Source organism: Saimiri boliviensis, chromosome 7 (genome assembly GCF_048565385.1).
Source record: "Saimiri boliviensis isolate mSaiBol1 chromosome 7, mSaiBol1.pri, whole genome shotgun sequence".
In the NCBI taxonomy this organism is placed as follows: Eukaryota; Metazoa; Chordata; class Mammalia; order Primates; family Cebidae; genus Saimiri; species Saimiri boliviensis.
The window spans coordinates 69,070,904-69,091,182 of NC_133455.1; the positions used below are offsets into that span (position 1 = coordinate 69,070,904).

The window sequence follows — 20,279 nt, forward strand, 5'->3', positions numbered from 1 at the left end:
CATAAAATACTGCTAATAGTAACTCATTGCTGCCTCGTTAGAAAATATCAAAGAATGAACACAACGTGAGAGAATAAGCAGAGCAATGTTTATTTGTTGCAAATAAATGAGATATTAAGCGGAAAACCAGCAGTTTGGGGAGGAAAAACGAGAAAGGGAAAGAAGTCAGCCACGGTGGGAGAAGGGGCTCATTTTCCTCATTTCTTGTCTTCTCTTTTCTCTCCCCACCCTAATCTACTCTTTCATCAATTTCTCCCCTCTTTCCCTTCCTTCGCCTCACCTTCAATCCGTCGGGTGGAGGGGGCTGAACAGCGTGTTCCCGGGGCGGAGGTGCGCGCAGCCACCCCAAGCTGCTGCCGGGTGCTCGCTGGGGCTGCCAGGGCGAGGGGGCCTCTGGGCTGTGGAGCAAAAGTCAAACCTACCGCCTGCTGCGGGGTAGGGGCCGCAGCGGGGACCGCCAGCCTTGGGGTCCCTCTCGCGCTGACTCGCGTAAAGTTGTGGCCGAATTCGCGTCTCGCGTGGTGCTTCTCGCCAGCCAGCGCAGGGCCCAGGTATTTGGGGCGAAGGGGCTGGAGCTCCCCTCAAGCCAGGAGCCAGGCGTCGCGCTTCCTCCGGGCTCAATCAGACCTTCCAACACACACCTCATTCGGGGGAGGAGAAAAGCGCAGGACCGCAGAGAGCCCAGCTCCGAGGCCAGGCCTGAAGGGATAACCCACACAGAGAACGTTTTCCTATCAGAGAAAAATGGAGCACAAAATAATTCAGAAAGCGAATGGGCAGGACCACAGTCTGAGAGTCCCGCGCCGCGGGGCCGCTGCAGAGCCGGTCGCCCGAGCACCGCGGCAGGACCATTTCGTTGGAGTGTAGGGCAAGGCCGCAGCCCGCCCCGGATCCAGGCCGCGCGGTGCGCGCCGGCCACTCAACGGGCCGCCCCTAAATTACAGCCCGCCTGGAGGACTCGGAAATACAAAAAGGGAGCCGAAAGATTTAAACAGTCGGAGGCAGAGGCGTCCCGAGGCGGCCAAAGCGGAAATCAATCACGTAATTAAAACAGGGAGGGGCCGAGGCCCGAGGCTGGGGGTCCTGGGTTCGGAGGAGGCGGCCAAGGTGCGGGCCGAGGCTGGCGAGCAGCTTGGGGACGTGGCTCGCCCGCCAGGACCAGAGCGCACGGAGGGACTGCGGGGAAGTTTATAGCAGATCGCCATTGATTCCCGCTTGGCTGGGAAGAGCCGACTCTGGTGCCCTCTCCCAGGCCAGATCCTGAAGCCGCCGCTGGCCCCTTCTCCGACTTTTGCATTTTTGTGGTGTTGAGACGCGCAGTTGCAGTCGAAGGCCGCTCCCCAGATCCCAGTGGTGCCACGATTTTGCCAAGGCAAGTTTGCGAACCCAAATGGCATCAAATGCTGCCTCTGGGTTTGAGGGGATGGAGGGAGGTGGCACCCCAGTTTCAGGCCCTTAGAAATATTTCTCGGCCTTAATTCCCCTAATCCAGGATTCAAGGCATGCCTGGAAAGACTCCGATCTATGGGCCGAGGCTTGGAGGGGTGCCCGAGGTGGATGGGCTTAATAAAGGGAGAGCTTGGGGCTGAACAAACTGGACTTCTTTGGGCAGGAAAGGAGAAAGAACAGTTCCTGGAAGAGAAAAAAGGCACCCGAGGAGCTATGTTTTGTGAGGGGAAGATGTTCTTATTATTGAGGTTAATCATGGTAAAGATCTGGTATGGCTGGGTCAGCCCAAGAGACCGCGCTCTCCAAAGTGCTTTTTCACAGAGGCTTCTCTGGAGGAGTCAAGGGTTCCCCAACTTGACTGTGGTTGGGAAAAATAAACTAAAGACCTCCAATCCCTTCTTCTGCCTTTTCCTCTCCCTCCCTTAGAAACTCCAGAAAAAAAGGGAAACCTTATTAAACCTCCATCACCCCGCTTCATTTTCCTCCGCTCTCTCCAGTTTACTGAAATGCACTGTCTTTGGGAAATGAGCTTTTCTGGAGTACCCTTCTTGTGAAGCAACAGAGGTGACCCGACCAAGTCCCCATGAATGCAGACCCTGGAGAGCACCCAGGATTCCCTTGCCACTGTAGAATTCTCTCTCTATTCCTAGCCTTTCCCAGTCTCTGCCTTCTTTGGTCTTGGGTGCCTAACCTCATGGGTCTCTGGCAGTTCAGAGGCCAAGAACAGATTAGGGGACTTTGAGATACCCTCATCAACTCTTAAAAGTGTTTCCAGCTTCCTGTCATCTCTTTAATACTGGGAGTACTAGGCCAGGGAGCCTTCCATAAACTAACCTAAGGCCAGCCTGATTTCTAGATCTTTTCAAGGCACATTTTGGTTCCTTTAAAAATAAAAGTCCTCCTCCCCAGCAAGAAAGTTCAGGTTACAAACCTGCAACAGAGCAAGGTTCCTGCCTCCACGCATCAGAATTCTCAACAACAACAATTTTCGTAATAAGAATTAAAGCTTGCATCAAAGAGCAAGGGACACCCCAAACCAAGTTTTAAAGGGGATATAATCCAGCAGTCTCTAGTGGGATGGAGGGCCAATGAGGCTGGGATGAGGGAGGAAGGTGGTGGGGAACCCAACCTCTAACTAACAATTTCTCCAGCATAAAAATGAAACATCAAATTCGTTAGCCCAGGGCCTTCATTTTTCCCCTTCCACATTATAACTAGTTATTGAACTCGCTGGAAGATCTAAAGGCCATTTGCGAAGAGACAAATTTCAATGGAGTTTCCCCATCAATAACCCCATGGCAGTGACCTATTGGAACAAGTCAAACACCCGAGGTGAAATGCAGGTCACTCTGTCTAACCAATATTAAAATGCGGCCACTTTTTAAAAAGCCACTTTAAACGAGATTTGAGGAAAATTGAATTCCAAGGAAGGCAAGGCAAGGCGGGGGAAATCCATGAGAGAACCTTGCCTATGGTCTCCGAACAAACAAGAGAAATTCATCTTTAATATTTTAAAGGGGGGCAAATTAACATTCCAGGATTGCTTTTTTTTTTTTTTTTTTTTTTTTTTTGAGACTATATGTGATTCCAGGAGAAAAAAAGGTTGATTATTTTCTGGTGACACATCCGAGTTATTAAAATCATTTTAGACCAATTCATTACTTTTACTGACAAGAGATTTAAGAAAAAAATCAATTAAGTATTTGCATATTCTTTTGCATACATTAGCCCTGGCTGTTGGCATTAGAAAGGGACACACACACACACACACACACACACACACAAAGGGATATGAGCCTCGATTTAGTTTGGGGTTTTCGCATTGCCCAGAGGAAAAAAAAATCAAAGTGAAATGAATTGCCTGATTGCGTACCATCTAAAAGTCAATTTATACCAGTGAAAGGAAACAAACATGTTGCAAGTTTGAATCCCTAAAACAACAACAACAACACTCACACACACACAAACCCTGCATTTCGAAGACGAGGAGAAGGAATGACCCTCATTTTCCTTCCCTTTGCTCTCCAAATCCTGAATTGGTTCTCCCATTTATATTTCTCCCTTGGAAAAACCAGAGAGGGGTGAGATTTTAATGCAGCAGAGAATCTGTGGAGCCGCTGAGCTCTCTCAGCCGGCAGCTTGTTACTGGGGAGGGGAGGAATATGGGTTATCCAACGGTCAGTATGGTAATCCAGGCACAATAAGGCCTCACACACAATGAACACATATTTTTCTTCAGCGATGTCAGAAGGGAAGCGCTTTGTACTGAAACATGTTTCCGAAAGAAAAACCAAATCGAGATTTAGAAAGGAGATGGGCTGGAGGGATGATGTGCAGACAGCATTTGGATGCTGGCAAAAGGTAGTCAGAAAAAAATAAAAATAAATAAAACTGGGGCAAAGCAAGGTAGAGGGCAGGGCAGAGGTGTGAGTCCCTGGGCTAGCAAGGCGGGAGGCGGGAGGGTGAAGCACAAAAGAAGACAGGACCAGATACAAGGATTCATCACAGATGAGAGCTGCTTTAGTACCCCCACCCCCTCCCAATTAAGCCATTGCGAAGTGCAGAAGCCCTTCGAAAGGACTTTGTTTCTGTGCTTGTAGTAATACGCAGGTGAAAATGTTTTTATGTATGTGTGTGGTATTTTACCCATGTGATAGGCGACTTCCTTGCTGTTAAGCTATAGGAGCCCAAAGGGAGTGGCTGTTGTTTTGTAAATGATGTAGATGAGTGTGGGCACATTTGGGGGAATCTTGGAGATTTCACTTTCTGGATGTGCATGTTGATTGAATTAGCTGCACAAACCTGGAATGAGAACTCTACATATTTATAGCTGCATAAAGAGGCATTTAATATATTAATCAATATTAATAGTGTGCATGCATCTATGCTCATCATAATAACCAAAGACAGATCTGACATTCAGTTGGAGGCATCTGAACCCTCTGTGTCTACTACTTATACTGACCCAAAGTCAGTCTCCTTGACCCACCTGCAGAAGCTCAGAAACCTGTCAGGGGTGGGGTGTGACAGGCAACATATTGGAGAGGACTCTTTAACAAGTCCAGGAGGGTAAAGATTGAAAAAAAGAGGTTTAGGGTCGGGGCAGGGGTGGTAGAAGGTGAGTGTGAGGGTTTCGAGGAGGGAGAGCCAGGCCGACAGCTTGCCTTTCCAGGTGTAGCAGCTGTATCCAGGTACAGGCCTAGAAGGGGACTGGGAGTGGGGCCTGGGAGGTTTCCTCCCTCTTCGTCAACCCTCTCCAAACCCTCCCAAAGTTCTCTGAGTTTTAGACTTCCCCATGGAGCCGTCTGGGACTACAGTTCAGACGTAGTGACTGGGGATTCAGCACTGGTTTCCCTTTGCCCTCTTCCAGCAACTTATAATGAACCCACCCCCACCACCAATGATTGAAATGAGAAAACCCTCACACAACCCAATCCGCTATTCACCAAGTGGCAGCCTCCCTCCACCCCCTCACTCAAACTCTCAAGTTCCTCTTCCAACTAAACCAGCCCATCCTCACACCCAGAGGGTTCCGGACAAGAGTGGGCAAGGGTTCTCATCCAACTCTGAGAATTTGGCAATCTCCATAAGAGGTGGTCAGCCTCGGGGGAACTCCTGTTCCTTCACCTGGCCTGGTGACAGGCGGGGTAGGCACTGTCCTCTTGGAGAGAGTACTCAGGGACCCCTGTGCAGCAGCTCCTCCGGAGCTAAGCCCTGGCCCTGCAGAGCCTGGGATGGGAGTGGGGGTGTAAGCATTGGAAGAGGGAAGGCAGCCAGGGCCCAGGAGGGAATCCGCATCCTTTGGGCATGGCCTGTGGTCCAGCTTCCCTCTCATTCCAGCCCTCTGGGGAAGCCCTAATTTGGAAGTGGGGACCCTCTCCAACATCCCAAAGGTGATGAGAAAAGGATGGGAATCTCTTGTCTTCGGTCTCCCTCTCACAAGAGCTTTATTATTTTTTTCCCTTTCCCCTCCTCATTCCCTTAATTGCAGATGTTCTAATTAAACCCTCAAATAGTTGTTATGCCTTTTTAAAAGGTACTTATTCAAGTGTCAACCAGGCTGGGCTGGGAGGAGGCAGCGTAGGGCGGCGAATTAAAGGTAGATTGACTAATCACGGCGACGATCATAATAATAAAATCAGAGGGAAAAAAAATCACATTACGACTTTTCGTGGAAAGGAGGGAGCAGGCAGCCAGCGGCCGCCAGCCCCGCGCCGCCGCCGACACAAAGAGTGCGGGCGATTCCGCGAGACTGATTTATGACGTTTTACAGCCCTATAAAAGCTGTAGCGACGAGGCAAGCGCTCCTACCACCGCTGGCAGATTTAGTCTAATAAATAAAACATAAACAGTTAACTTTATGTGTCACTTTTATTGTTATCAAGTAAAATATAGCCGAGCCCCGGCAAGCTATGATTTTAAACTATAATTGTTATCAAGTACAACAAGGGGACCCGGTTCCCTCCCTGGGCTCTCCCCTCCGCTACCCCCCCAACTCTGAGTTATGGGCGATCAGTTAATTGGAATCGGTGGCATGACAGGGCCACCCCTAGCTGGTGGTGGGGGGGGGTAGGAAAACAGCTCTTCCTGGCCCCCTCCCTCCTCTATGGCCCTGCCACCCCCCTCCATCAGAGTATTACTGTAAGTGGGTGGCAGAGAGAGGGGAGGGGGTGTGAACCGGCTGGAGACCCCCAAGGCTGGCCCTGCTTCCCCAGCTTGGTGAGTTTAGCCTTCCGTTTTTGGAAAGCAGCCTGGAGCTCGCCCTTAGGAATTCGTGTTTACATGTAAACACACGTGTTACATGGATACAGCTCCTAGCCAGAAGTAAGCAGGCTCTACTCACACAGGCCTCCCTCTTAGCCAGGTCTGCCCTCTGTGGGGATAGAGAAAAAATTCTCAGGGCCGTGGCTGGGCACCATCACAGGGCACTGATTCCCGGCAGAAAGCTCTCCTTGCCCCAGCTCCTTGGGAGCCAGCCTTGGAGATAATTGTCAGAAAACAGCAGGCCCGGCTGAATGGGGAGTGGAAACAGGAACCCTCAGTAGAAGAGACCCTCTGCTCTGGGGCTGGGGCAGGGAGGGTCAGTGGGTAGCAGGGGAGGGTGAGACTTCTGAACTCTGCTTTTGCCAACCACTTCCTGTCTCTCTTCAGCGGGGGCTCAACCCCCAGACCTCCAGAAATGACGTCAGAATCATTTGCATCCCGCTGCCTCTACCTGCCTGGTCCAGCTGGGACCCTGCCTCGCCGGCCCCATGGCCAGAGGGTTGGGTGAGTGTGTATGGGGAAGGGGGGCTGGACTCTGGTATCCTTGGATGGGGGGCACTCTAGGCTCTCCAGCCTCCTCGGCTCAGCCTGGGCCCCTCCCCATCCAACCTCCACTCCAGTCCTCATTCAACTTCCTCTTCCTGCGAAAGAGGGGCGCTGCCCGGTGACCTACACAGACTGAGACACGATCGCCATGAATGGAGACCTCTGGAAAAGCTCAGGAGCCGAGGCCCACCGGGCCCAGCAGAGGCCTGAGGGGAGACCCTGGGCGAGGGCTGAATCGCTGCCTCCCGACAGCCCCCCAATGCCCCGGCTTTGGAGGGGAGCCGGGAGCTTTCCATCTCCTTTTGCAGGGGAGGGCTGTCAATCTGACGGGATGTGCACTGGGGGCACCCCAGCCCCTGCCAGCTAACCCCACATCACCACCCACCCCCCAGCACCACCACCACTACACACACACAAAAAAATTGGATACATTTTGAATAAAGCGATTCGGTTCCTTATCCGGGGACTGGGTTGCTCCGTGTGATTGGCCGGCGGAGTCACATGGTGAAAGTAACTTTACAGGGTCGCTAGCTAGTAGGAGGGCTTTATGGAGCAGAAAAACGACAAAGCGAGAAAAATTATTTTCCACTCCAGAAATTAATGATCATGAGCTCGTATTTGATGGACTCTAACTACATCGATCCGAAATTTCCTCCATGCGAAGAATATTCGCAAAATAGCTACATCCCTGAGCACAGTCCGGAATATTACGGCCGGACCAGGGAATCGGGATTCCAGCATCACCACCAGGAGCTGTACCCACCACCGCCTCCGCGCCCTAGCTACCCTGAGCGCCAGTATAGCTGCACCAGTCTCCAGGGGCCGGGCAATTCGCGAGGCCACGGGCCGGCCCAGGCGGGCCACCACCACCCCGAGAAATCACAGTCGCTCTGCGAGCCGGCGCCTCTCTCAGGCGCCTCCGCCTCCCCGTCCCCAGCCCCGCCAGCCTGCAGCCAGCCAGCCCCCGACCATCCCTCCAGCGCCGCCAGCAAGCAACCCATAGTCTACCCATGGATGAAAAAAATTCACGTTAGCACGGGTAGGCAACTTTGCTTTTTGCTTCCCCCTCCCTCCCTTCTTCCCCAGCGCTCCCCACCCTCCTCGGCCCCCTCTGGCCCCGTCCTCCTTTCTCTCCTTCCCCCTCTCTCTCCAGGAGCGACTCTGGGTTAGCACAATTGAACTGGATTTACGAGCGAGAATGGGTAATTACATCCCCCATAAATTTTATGGCTTAGCTACTCTGGGCAGTCCGAGCCATGTGCTACGATCTGTTATGTATGTGTGAAAACTATGCTCGCTTTCTAAGGGCGCATAAATAATTCAGTGTCGTTACAATGAGGATTCCCCTCTTATTACACTACAAAGTCTTCAGCTTCCTTCAACTTCTTTATAACCCATTTAAGCTTGATGACTTTATTTCCACCACTCCCTCCTCCTGTTCCTCAGAGCTGAGGATGGGGTGAGGGTGGGGGGCGGGGAGCCTGCTGCCTCTGAACCCCACTATTTGCTTTTCCCCTTCCCCTCCCCCCCCAGTGAACCCCAATTATAACGGAGGGGAACCCAAGCGCTCGAGGACAGCCTACACTCGGCAGCAAGTCCTGGAATTAGAGAAAGAGTTTCATTACAACCGCTACCTGACCCGAAGGAGAAGGATCGAGATCGCCCACTCGCTGTGCCTCTCTGAGAGGCAGATCAAAATCTGGTTCCAAAACCGTCGCATGAAATGGAAGAAGGACCACCGACTCCCCAACACCAAAGTCAGGTCAGCGCCCCCGGCCGGCGCTGCGCCCAGCACCCTCTCAGCAGCCACCCCGGGCACTTCTGAAGACCACTCCCAGAGCGCCACGCCGCCGGAGCAGCAACGGGCAGAGGACATTACCAGGTTATAAAACATAACTCACACCCCTGCCCCCACCCCGTGCCCGCACCCTCCCCTCACACACAAATTGACTCTTATTTATAGAATTTAATATATATATATACATATATATTGGTTCTTTTCTCTCTTCCTCTCACCTTGTCCCTTGTCAGTTCCAAACAGACAAAACAGATAAACAAACAAGCCCCCTGCCCTCCTCTCCCTTCCACTGTTAAGGACCCTTTTAAGCATGTGATGTTGTCTTAGCATGGTACCTGCTGGGTGGTTTTTTTTTTTTTTAAGGCCATTTGGGGGGGTTATTTATTTTTTAAGAAAAAAAAAAGCTGCAAAAATTATATATTGCAAGGTGTGATGGTCTGGTTCGGGTGAATTTCAGGGGAAATGAGGAAAAGAAAAAAGGAAAGAGATTTTAAAGCCAATTCTCCTCCTTCTCCTCCTCCTCCTTCCCCTCTCTTTCCTTAGGCCTTTTGCATTGAAAATGCACCAGGGGAGGTTAGTGAGGGGGAAGTCATTTTAAGGAGAACAAAGCTATGAAGTTCTTTTGTATTATTGTGGGGGGGGGGAGGAGAGGGGGTGAAGACAGCAGACAAAGCTAAATGCATCTGGAGAGCCTCTCAGAGCTGTTCAGTTTGAGGAGCCAAAAGAAAAATCAAAATCAACTTTTCAGTTCAGAGAGGCAGTCTATAGGTAGCATCTCTCCCCACCCCCATCGTGGTTATTGTGTTTTTGGACTGAATTTACTTGATTATTGTAAAACTCGCAATAAAGAATTTTAGTGTCGATGTGAAATGCCCCGTGATCAATAATAAACCAGTGGATGTGAATTAGTTTTACGTCAATGTCTGATGGTTTCTTTTTATCCCCCTCCTCTCTCTGGCCTGGTAACATCCCATCTTCTCTATAGTTGCCTAAGTTTACTTTCAACAAACACACAAATCTCAGCTCTCCATCAGTCTTCCAATGTCCTTGGAAGAACCAGCAAGGGGGTTGGGGTATGGGAGCTTCAAAAGAGGGCATGTGGAGGATTTAAGGCTGATTTCTCCAGTTCCCTTTCTTCCCCCTGAGTCTGCAGAGTCCAGACTCCTCTGGGGGTACTTCAGTAGAGCTGAGGGTTGGGGGGATGTCTCACTTTTCTATAGTTAGGTACAGTTTCTTCTTCTTGCCTGTCCTCTCTCTTCCCTGCTCCCTCCTCTGTGCTGGGTAGGCCTGCCTAATTTGTAGACAAGAGGGCAAGTTTAGGGAGTGGGAAGGGGAAGAGTTTTCTCTCATCTTTTAGGGCTCTCTGGGGATGAGGGATTAAGGAAGACATCCCCTCAACATTTGAGTTCTTAAAAGAAGAAAGATTTTGAGCTGGTGATTCTGAACCATCCAAGTGACCTGTCAGGATGCCTTCTCTGTTTGTTTAGGCTTGGAAAAAAGGGTAAGGTGGAGGCCAGAGGCCTGGGAGGTGCCCTTGTTATGGGTAGGCCTCACAGGCTGATGCCTGGAGATAATAGAAGACCTTTACCTTTTTGTTCTCTAACTTTTATCATGGACCTGCCAGGTGTTGAGAAGAGACTCAGGGAGAATCCAGGACCAGGCTCTCTTCCTATAACCTCCCAGGTCCTGGCAGGGCCTGGGGATAGCCTGAACAAGCCTCTCCGGCTGTAAAGAAAGAAATTAATTAAACTAAATTGTTTCCTTGGGGGCTAAAAAAGAAACAAAATATCTTGCCTGGATTACCTGAATCATACATTCAAGCCAAAGGCTCCCCAATAATTGTGGTCCTGAGAATCAGGCCCTAGCAAGGCCTGCTTAATTTTTCACTTGTTTGTTAAGAGGTGGGAGGAGGGCTGTTGGTGAGCTTCTTCTCTGGCAATTTATCCATATTTCAGGAATAAAGGCAATTAGAAGTAGAAGAGAGGGAGAAAGAGGTCCAGGGTATGCAGGGAAGCCAGGGATACCCCTTCCCTCGATCCCCAGACTCTGGAGTGAAAGACAACAGCAGGACTAAGTTGTGAGAATCACTTTGGTGTGCTTTAAATTTATTTCCTTTTGAACCACTTGGAGTGTGTGTGTGTTTGTGTGTGTCTGTTTGTGTGTGTGTGTGTCCCCACGTGTGTGTGTGTATTGGGGGAATCTCTTAGCCCTTTTGGTCTACTTTTCCTCCCTTAATGGTACCCTGGAGACAACGAAACAGGCTGCTACAGTGTTAGGAAGCAGGCCAACAATTATCACGAGTTATTTTATGTCATCAAGTGAATTAGGGGCCACATCTGACTGCAGCCCCTATTGTCTTGAGGCAATTGCCCTTGGAACAGGAAAAGGGGGTTCTAGCTGTGCTTGGGAAAAGGGAAGGAAGGTCTAAGGGCACCAGGGTGTCTTTTCAAGCCTGTAAAGAAGCTAAGGTGGAAAGCAGGGAAGGGGGGTTCTTTCCCAAGTTGGCTCGTGTGGCTTTCAGGGAGTTTATCCCTCTCCTCCGAGAAATGGAAGAGATGAGAGTGAGGAAGCGGAAAATTGCTACCTTTTATTTCTTAAGTTTCTCCCTGAAATTGCTGAAGGGACACTCTTTAGTTCAGGAAAAGCGGCAAGAAAAGGGCTGGAACACTTATTTTATTTCCCCTTCTTTAGTCTCCTGTTTCTTCTCCTTCCTCTTCCCTCATATACGTAGTCATTCTCTGTGTGTCTCCTTCTTCCTTCCTGGTCTGAACAGGGGAAACATCCGAAATCCATAGTTCTTGACAAATGAAGCCAAACTGAAATCCCTTACGTTGGAGTTTGACGATTGTGGCCTCTGGCCTTCCCTCCAGTGGGTTCCATTTTCTCCCCTTTCCCCAAAGCTCTCCTTTGCCTTGGACCTGGTCACCCAGAATGGCAGGGCAGGGTTGAGGTGTGGGGGGGGGGCCACTCTGGGCAGAGGGTCCCAAGCTCCAGCAGTCTTGGTCCCTGCTGCTCTCTCTGCCTGATGCTGCAACAGCCTCATTGGGAAGCTGAGGGCCGGGCTTTTATTTAAGTTGGGTTAAGCAGTGGGGAAAGGCTGGGGGGAGGACACAGCCCAGGTTCACGGGAAGGACACAGCATTTTCTCTCCCATTGCCTTTCTATTCGGCAGCGCCTCTGCCCTCTCCCCCACCCCCATCTCTGACCCTCCCAAGCCAGCCCATGCTCGGCCCTGGTCTCCAGATAGGATGCCACTGCTTTTGTGGGACTGGAGATTTCTTGCCCAGAGTAATGGGAGAGGCAAGGCGCATGAATGCCTGTTAGCGCATTGTATCCCTCTCTCTTCAATGGCTAAGTAAAAAGAAGACGGGTGAAACGGCGACACCAATCTTACAGGGTTCCTTCTCTCCAACCGCCAGGAGATTCCCCACAGGCCAAAAATCCCTTTGACATGTAAGTAGTTAGCACTCGATCTGCTCTGGGGGTGAGGAGCACAAAATTATTAAACTCTATCTCTATTCGCCACTCAATTTTTGTCTCAACTCCCGGTCTTAGGGAGGGAAGGCGGGAAATCCAGTTGTGAGCAGAGGGGTTCTGCTTGGGGAAAAAGACATTTCTGTGCCGGATCCGTGTACCTGGGAAGTAAAGAAATTTGGCTCAAAAAACAGAGAAAGAGTCTGAAAAAGTGGGACTGAGGGCAAAGGACTAGGACCCTTCGCTTTTCCGAGGGTCTCTTGCAGCTGTTTGTGCGAAGTTTCCTACAAAGTTTTCTCTGCAATCTGTGCTTCAGTTTTCTTTCTGCGTGGACTTGGCAGACTGAAATCCAGGGACAGCTTTCCACAGCTAGGAGTGTGAGAGTGTGTGTGTGTGTGTGTGTGTGTGTGTGTGTGTGTGTGTGTGTTGGGGGGAGTGGTACGGAAATTAAAACAATTAGAAGGTTTGCTGGGAGCTTGGAGCCAGGGTGCCCTTCTGTGCTTTTCTAGGATTAGGGAGACTAATTCTGAAAGGGGCCCTTAAGATCAAGGGTGCTATGGCGGAGAGGAGCAGTGCACTGGGCAACCGTACCATCTTTTTCTCTGCCTTTTGCCCATCCTAGGGGAGCCTACTAGTGCACTCACAAAAGCAGCGCTCCGGGTTTTCCACAGCTTCTATCTGGCACCGCACCTATGGAGAGCTAATTTTAATTTAAATGTTCCCCTTCCGAGAGACCCCTCTCAGGCTTGGAACAAGAGATGGAAGATCCTGAACACCAGAACTCCAGTGGCCACCAGAGCACAGGGAATATTTATTACCTCTCTGGATGTCATTACCTAAGAATACAATTTTATGAACTTCCTAATCTGTTAGCTTGATTTATCTGGATGGGCAGGAGCCCAAAATAAACATTTGGGGGATTTGGTGGGGAAAAAAAAGTCTTTGCCTCTTACCAATCTTTTTGATAGAGCTGACATCCCCTCTCAGCCTGCTTTTTCTGCATTTTGATTTTTCTCCTGCAGCATGTGGCTGCTCCAGGTTTTGGAGTTTTAGCTGCCTCATGAGAATTAAAAATGGGGAGGGGGGTGAACTCTGAGCCAGAAGCCTGAGAGGAGCCCTTGGACATTTTAAAACCTTCGCAGCTCAAGGAGCTCAGACCCCTTCTGAACTTGAGGAGCAGGCAGAAACTAAAGCGGATCAGGAGGTTTGCTCATCAGCCCTCCAAGGCCAGGAGCCCCGGGCTCTCCCTCCACTCCGTGGTGCTTTGCTTCTCTTCTCTCTGGTGCCACCTCTGTAGCTCTTTGAACCCAGGGCCAGTCCAGCAGAACCCACGTCCAGGCAGGCAGGGATAAGGGCTTCTGCAGCCCCGTCTTCTTGCCTTTCTGTGTCTGCCAGGCCTCAGTGGATAAATCAGGAGTAAGGGAAGACAAGGCTGGGTAGGGAATATCGCAGAGTATGTTTGAGGGTGAATAGGGTTACAGAGCCTAATAAAGATGAAGGGACTGTTTTAAATTTTTAGTCTGCATCCACAAATTTTCAGGTTCCTGAATAGGCAGCATCCTCTAGGGTCAGCCCCGCCAGCCTTCATGTGGTATGAGTGACACCAAAAAAGTGTCGCGTCTGCTCACTCCTTTCTGATTCCCTCTCTTCCCAGCATCAAAGATCGGAAGAGAAAAGTATACAGTATTTTAATTTCTAGGCAGAAAAAAGCCGGGAACCGAGTGTGCAGGAGGCACTGCTAGACAGCCAAATCCTAGGTTCTACTCGGGGCTCTGGCTTCCCGGGAGGCCTGGCTCCGGGAGAATGGGACAAAATGTGACTATCTTCATGGGGTGGGGGTGTCCCGGTTCCCCTTCTCGCAGAGGCCGGGGGTCTTGAGAATCGCGAAATGGGGCCAGGCCGGGCAAAGGCGAGGTTTCAGGGGCTGGCGGCAGCCCGGCTCCTCCTCCGGGTTCCACGCCGCGTCAGCCCTGGACGCGGTGTCGCCTTCAGCTGGGTCACGACCCCGGGCTTGGGAGGACAATAGGGCGCGGGGCGGGGAGCGCGGGCTGCGTGGCCGGCCGAGCGGGTTCACTGCGCAGTGAACTCCGCTCGGCCTGGGGAGTCTAGCCCTTTAGATCTCAGCCTCTCCTTTCTTCCCCCTTTCTCATCTTCCACTTTTTCGTGGAAAATCGAGGGGACTCTCAATCGCTGCTTGACCAATACCCTACTGCTACCACCTCCAAACGATAAGATTTCATGTGCTTTAGAAATGAAAGAGTAGTTTTCTCCGAGTTACCAGAGCAGGAAATGGGACCCTCTCAGGATCTTCGCGGGGCTGGAGAGGGGAGATCTAGTTATCAGTTAAAGCGTTCCCCCACCGACCCGGGACTCAGGAAGGCCCTGAAGGATCCCAGGCCACCAAACCAACAATCCCCTCCGCCAGAGGAATTCCAGGCCAAGAGTGTTCCCTTCTCGCCCAGTTGAAGGGAGAATTGCCCTCTTCGGTTCCCTGACCTTTGTCTCTGGATGTCAGGTTAGGCTGAGGGCTTTTGTAAAAGGGGAAACACTCCTTCTCAAATCCGGCGGGCAGGGACAGGGCTGGGCTGAGTCACTGGGACAAGTACTCCAAACTGGTCTGTTCTTACTGGGGCGATCTCTCCCCAACACAGTGATAGCCTGGCTCTTGTTTGAGCCTCTGCCGGGTTGGTGGTATCGTTGTGTTTATAACTTTGTACGTGTGGCGTCTTTCCATTCAGCTGGAATAGATTTTGGAAAATAAGATTACCGAATGGGGCTTGACTTTTAGCTGGAGGAACAAAAAGGCAGCTAGTTTAGAGAGAGGGAAAAACAGGGGAGGGAGGCGAGGAATATTCGCAAAGCACACTTGCTTGGGCCTCCCCACCTCATCCCCATCCTACCTGACTAGGCTCAGGTGTGATGGGGAGAGGTGGGCCTCCCAGCTGGAAACCTCCCCACACAGATTCAGTCTCTGATAATTCCAAACCTCTCCGGAATGTGGCTGTCTCCAGCTCTGTCTGCCTTTTCTTGGCCATCTCAGAGCCTCTGCCTAACATTTCTGCGGCTTTCTGAGTTCCGTATTTCCTCCTGTCCCGGCTCTTCTTCCCCTGCCATCCTGCAGTAATCCTCTGGGACAATCCCTAGACCTGGTTGCAATCCCTGGACTCCCTTCCAACTGTAAAAGCAGAGGAAGAACCAAAAGGGGGGGTGGGTGGCAGTCTGGGAGGGACAGCTGAGGTTCAAAAGTTCCTGGCTGAGCCTCCAGTCCAGGCCACCTCAGGGGCTGATCTGACCCCTCCAGAGTGCCCCCTGGGCCAGCAGCAAATAGAACCAAATTTTATAGCCTGGGGCAGATGTTGGCTCAGCCATCTCACCGAGATTCCCCTTCATCTCTCTTCCACTGAGGAGGCTCCAATCTCCGCTATACCTTTGTTCTCTTTCCTTTTCCCCCCTCCTCTCCCTCCTCTTCCTCTGTTTGATCCTGCCCACCCCCCAAATTGTTTCTTTAGATCTGAAAGCATCTGTTCCTGTCTGGCCCTCCCCCCACACCCTCCTCTTTTTCCCTCCCTCCACCTCAAGCAGTCAAAAAGCCCCCAAATGGAGGGCCTCTGGCCTCTGACCTAGTCTGATACACCAACATCCAGATACCTTTGAGGCCGAACCTTTAGGCCCCTCCCCAGTTACTTTTCTTTCATTCTACCAGCTGGAGAGGGTCCTGGGATTGAACAATTCGAGTCTTGGCCCCTAGGGACCCGTCTCTTCTCTGTCTGGGACAATTATCCGTTTTTCATGTAAAAGCCAGGAGTCCAAGGTTGAAGAGTCTGGAGTGTTTAGCTGACTGCCCCAGTCCTCTGTTGGGCTTTTGGGGGCTCTAGATTTTGAGCATATCCATATTCTGACCATAGACAGGAGGTGTGCTTTTCTAACCTCCACCTGGCCATTTCTTTTATCACACCCTCTGACCCTTCTCTTAATTCCAAAGTCATTTGCTGAGCAATAAGAAAGCCCCTCCAAGCCCTCCCAGAATTCAGTAATCTAAAGCAGGAAGATCAAGGCAGTTTCCATACTGTGCACACTGCAGGGCCTCTTTTCTCTGTTTTTCAAAAAATAAAAAAGAAACAAAAAGATGACTCCCTCACATCCTCCTTCCCTCCACTCATATGGAATATAGAGAGAGGGTTGTAAACTCAATCAAGGTAGACAGTAGCCTGTCTTCTCCCCCTTTTAGTCAATCCACTTGGGTCCAAGTTCAGATAATTCAGGCCCAAGGCCTTTGAACTCTGCTTGGTAGACCTGCCTCTAGCAAAAATCCACTTTATATCTCCAGGACATCAGACTGGAATAATCCCAAGGTCCTTATCCTGGTGCCCACAGTTGAAAACTGGTAGGTAAGAATAAACCTTCCTCATTCCCTTCCTGCCAGCTCCATCCTGAGATCGAGCCACTGCCTGGGATCCTGCCTCCTCTTCTATCCCGGAAGAGCAGCAGTTGGCCAAGAGCCTCAGATTCATGTTCCCAGTGGCTTTGCCACCCAGTTTCCATGATGATGAGAGGCAAATGAACTGCCTACCACTCCCTGCTCTCTCTTTCACACACACAGCATGCGCACACACACACACACACACACACACACACACACACACACACACAGGTTGTACAGACCTGGACCAGCCTAGGATGTTGTTGTTGACTCGGGGAACCTTACCTAAGGAAGGTACAGAGGGTAGGAGCCTGTATTTTGTGATAGCATCTTTGCTAATTAGCCAGGAAAGAAGACTGGATTGAATCCTTCTCTCCAGTCTATAATTTCACACATTTACCTAGAGGCATATCCTCAAAACATACATGGCACATATATTCGAGGGGCTCAACATAGTTATTTTTTACTTTTTCTGTTCACATGCGCCTGGGTAGGTGACTTTGCTGAAGGTGATGGTGAGAGAGAGAGTAGAGGTGACAAGTGACAGAAAATGATATCTCAACCACAGCATCTGTGAAGTGGGTTCTTTTACTTATCACTGACGTCACTGGTGCCAGAGTGTTTTGTTGTCCCCTCTTGCCCTTAAACTGCTCTACAAGGCCTGCTTCTTTGCTGAGACCATGTGGCCTAAGGTCTCACTCTTGATCCCATAACTTGGCTCCTTAGGCCTGGGGTGGCTAAAGAGGAATGAGGCAGGAGTCAGAAGACTCTCTGGAAGATCAGATCTCTCACTTAACACTCTCACTTCTATGTCAAGGTTAATCAAAACCACGAACATTTATCTAACACTCCAATCTATCCTATTCTGCCCATAGGATCTAGAAAACAACCACTCCACAATGGCAGCAACTGCCGAGTAACTGTCTCCCGGGGTTGTTAACTGCCTTACAGCGGTATTAGAGGATTAAATGGATTAATGCATGATGAGCACTTAGATTCTTGCTTGGAATAGAATAAGCTTTCAGTGAGTGCAATCTGTTATCATTAGTAACATCATCAGGCCTTTTCTTAAGTGCTTGCTATATACCAGGCACTGGACTAGATACATTGTCTCATTCAAGCCTTATAATAGCACTGTGAGGAAGTTATTATATTCCTATTTGACACAAAAGGAAGCTGAGTGAGCCTTGGGAGGATAAGGATGTGCTCCACTGGCAAAGCCCAGCTCCAGTCCGATTTGCCTGGCTCCAGACAAACCTATCCAATTCTCATGATAGGCAGGGAGCACTGGTGAGGACAGGGGGCTGTGTCAGCCTGAGGGCAAGCAGGACCTAGATTGGCTTGGGCTTTGCTACCTGACTTGGTCTCATCTACACGGATTCTTGTTCTCATCAACACCAGGCTCCAACCCAGTGGTTCTCAAACTTTTTGGTCTCAGGACTCTTCACACTCTTAAAAATTTATAGAGTTTTGGGCCGGGTGCAGTGGCTTACACCTGTAATCCCAGCACTTTCGGAGGCTGAGGCGGGTGGATCACATGAGGTCAGGAGTTCGAAACCAGCCTGTCCAACACGATGAAACCCCGTCTTTAAAAAAAAAAAAAATTATTAGAGTTTCAAGGAGTTTTTGTTTATTTCTATGGGTTATACCTATCAATATCTACCTTATTAAAAATTAAAACTAAAACCATTTTAAATAGTTTAAAAAGTAATAAATATTACAGGTTAAAATAACTTTTATGACAAAACTACATTTTCCCAAGCAAAAACAATTTAGTGTGAAGAATGTCATTATTACCCTTTTTTTTTTTTTTTTCTTTTGAAAGAGTCTGGCTCTGTTACCCAGGCTGGAGTGCAGTGGCACGATCTCAGCTCACTGCAACCTCTGCCTCTCGGATTCAAGCAATTCTCCAGCTTCAATCTCCCAAGTAGCTGGGATTACAGGTGTGTGCCACCGCACCCAGCTAATTTTTGTATTTTTAGTAGAGGTGGATTTTCACCATATTGTCCAAGCTGGTCTCAAACTCCTGGCCTCAAGTGATCTGCCCACCTCGATCTCCCAAAATGCTGGGATTACAGGTATGAGCCACTGTGCCTGGCCTATTTCACATTTTTGCAAATCTCTTTAATGTCTAGCTTAATAGAAGACGGATTCTCCTGTTTCTGCATTCAGCTTGTTTGGATGTGCTGTTTTGGTTGAAGTGTCTGAAGTACATTGCCTCAGATGCAGACATGTAACCGAGGAAGGAAGTACCTGCGGGGCTCCTCAGAGTGTCTCTGGGACCCCCAGGGACCTTAGACTGCAATTTAAGAACCACTGAGCTAACCAACTATGATAACCAGTAGAAGCCACTATAATAATATTATTGGACACCCTTTTAGCTCTTTAGTGGTGCTTCTGACTACAAAACCCATCATCATTTCACTGTTTCATGCTGTATTTGAATTGTGTTACCTTAGGTAAGTTACTCAATAGTTCTGTCTCGTAGATAGATAGATGATAGGTAGACACAGATAGACATGCTGTGGGTGTCATAGGTACATTATTCGTTATTTTTTAGCTTGAGTGTAAGAGTGAAATATAAATTTGTAGATAAAATAGCTTTCACATGTTTAGCATTGTTAGAGGTGGGCAGTTTGACTATTAATATCAATCTTTTTTTTTTTTTTCAGAAGGGAAAACTGAGCCAAAGAGGGTTGATGTGACTTGCTGAGGATGACACAATCAGCAACTGGTGGGCAGTAGGCCAGAACGCCTGTCCTCTGACTCCTAGACCTATGCTCACCCTCTCAGAATCCCTCTCTATACAGACATGCAGCATAACATGCATGTGGAGGGTGCGTGTGCCAGTCACAAACCATTTATGAGGCACATATAATGTTTGTACTTATCTGAATATATTTCTATCTGACAGAAAAAAATGTCTTGTACTCCTGCATGCAAGTTACAGCTTTGCTTGGTACAAGGCATCAGCCTGCCAGTGTTTTTCCTCCTCATCAAATTATCCATGTGTCTGTAGTTCTGAGCTGGATATGTTCATTGTTAGGGATATTCCTTCCTTCCAGGTCTCCTGCTGGCACATTCCCACTGAGAGCAGGTAGATTGCCCAGCTTGTCACATGAGCACACAGAACAGGCACACCTGCAGGTAACAGTCTCATCCCCTTCTTTTTCTTTTTCCTGTACCTCATTTCTCACTTGCCTTTTCAAAATTAGTGGTCTACAAGTGTACAACCAAAGAAAGCATTGTTGTATGAACTGAGGTATAGATGTCTCTCTGCAGATGCAAATGCAGAACCTTGAGTGCCCATAGACCTGTCTAGGTAAGCCCCATGTAAATGTATGAGCAACTGGAGTCTCAATTCTTTCATTAATCTGATAGGTATTTACTCACAAATTCTATATTTTATGGTTATATGAGGCTCATGTTTATTCAGGATCCAATGAGAAGAAGCCTCAGTGGGAAGTCAGTCTGACTGAATTTAGCCAGGCCTTCTGCTCCTAGTTGCCTTAAGCAAATCACTTACCCAGTGAGAGACTCCACTTCTTCATCCACATAATGGGGGGAAATAATGATAGTCTCAGCTACACCTCGGGATGAGGAGCCTGGTAGGGAAATAGTAGATGCCTGAGTATGATTCTCTCTTTCTTTTTTTCTTTTTCTTTCTTTCTTTCTTTTTCTTTCTTTCTTTCTTTCTTTTTCTTTCTTCCTTCCTTCCTTCCTTCTTTCCTTCCTTCCTTTCTTTTTATTGAGGGATGGAGTCTCACTATGTTGCTCAGGCTGGCCTTAAACTCCTGGGCTCAAGAAATCCTCTAGCCTCAGCCTCCTG

The 20,279-nt window shown here is 49.4% G+C and overlaps 1 protein-coding gene across 10 annotated transcripts in view; it reads left to right on the forward strand.

The window, feature by feature from the left end:
• HOXC4 (homeobox C4) overlaps nt 1-20,279 on the forward strand; it is a 140,191-nt gene that overhangs the window by 51,157 nt on the left and 68,755 nt on the right. For 2 of the 10 annotated variants that reach the window (XM_039471813.2, XM_074402707.1), the window contains exons 2-4: nt 6,601-6,717; nt 7,354-7,798; nt 8,293-9,471. The exons of 1 other annotated variant lie outside the window; for it this stretch is intronic. In XM_039471813.2, the coding sequence (XP_039327747.1) occupies nt 7,360-7,798; nt 8,293-8,648 (795 nt within the window). In that variant the 5' untranslated portion in view covers nt 6,601-6,717; nt 7,354-7,359 and the 3' untranslated portion in view covers nt 8,649-9,471. 7 more of the 10 variants (XM_074402703.1, XM_039471809.2, XM_039471812.2 and 4 more) reach the window with 6 other exon arrangements.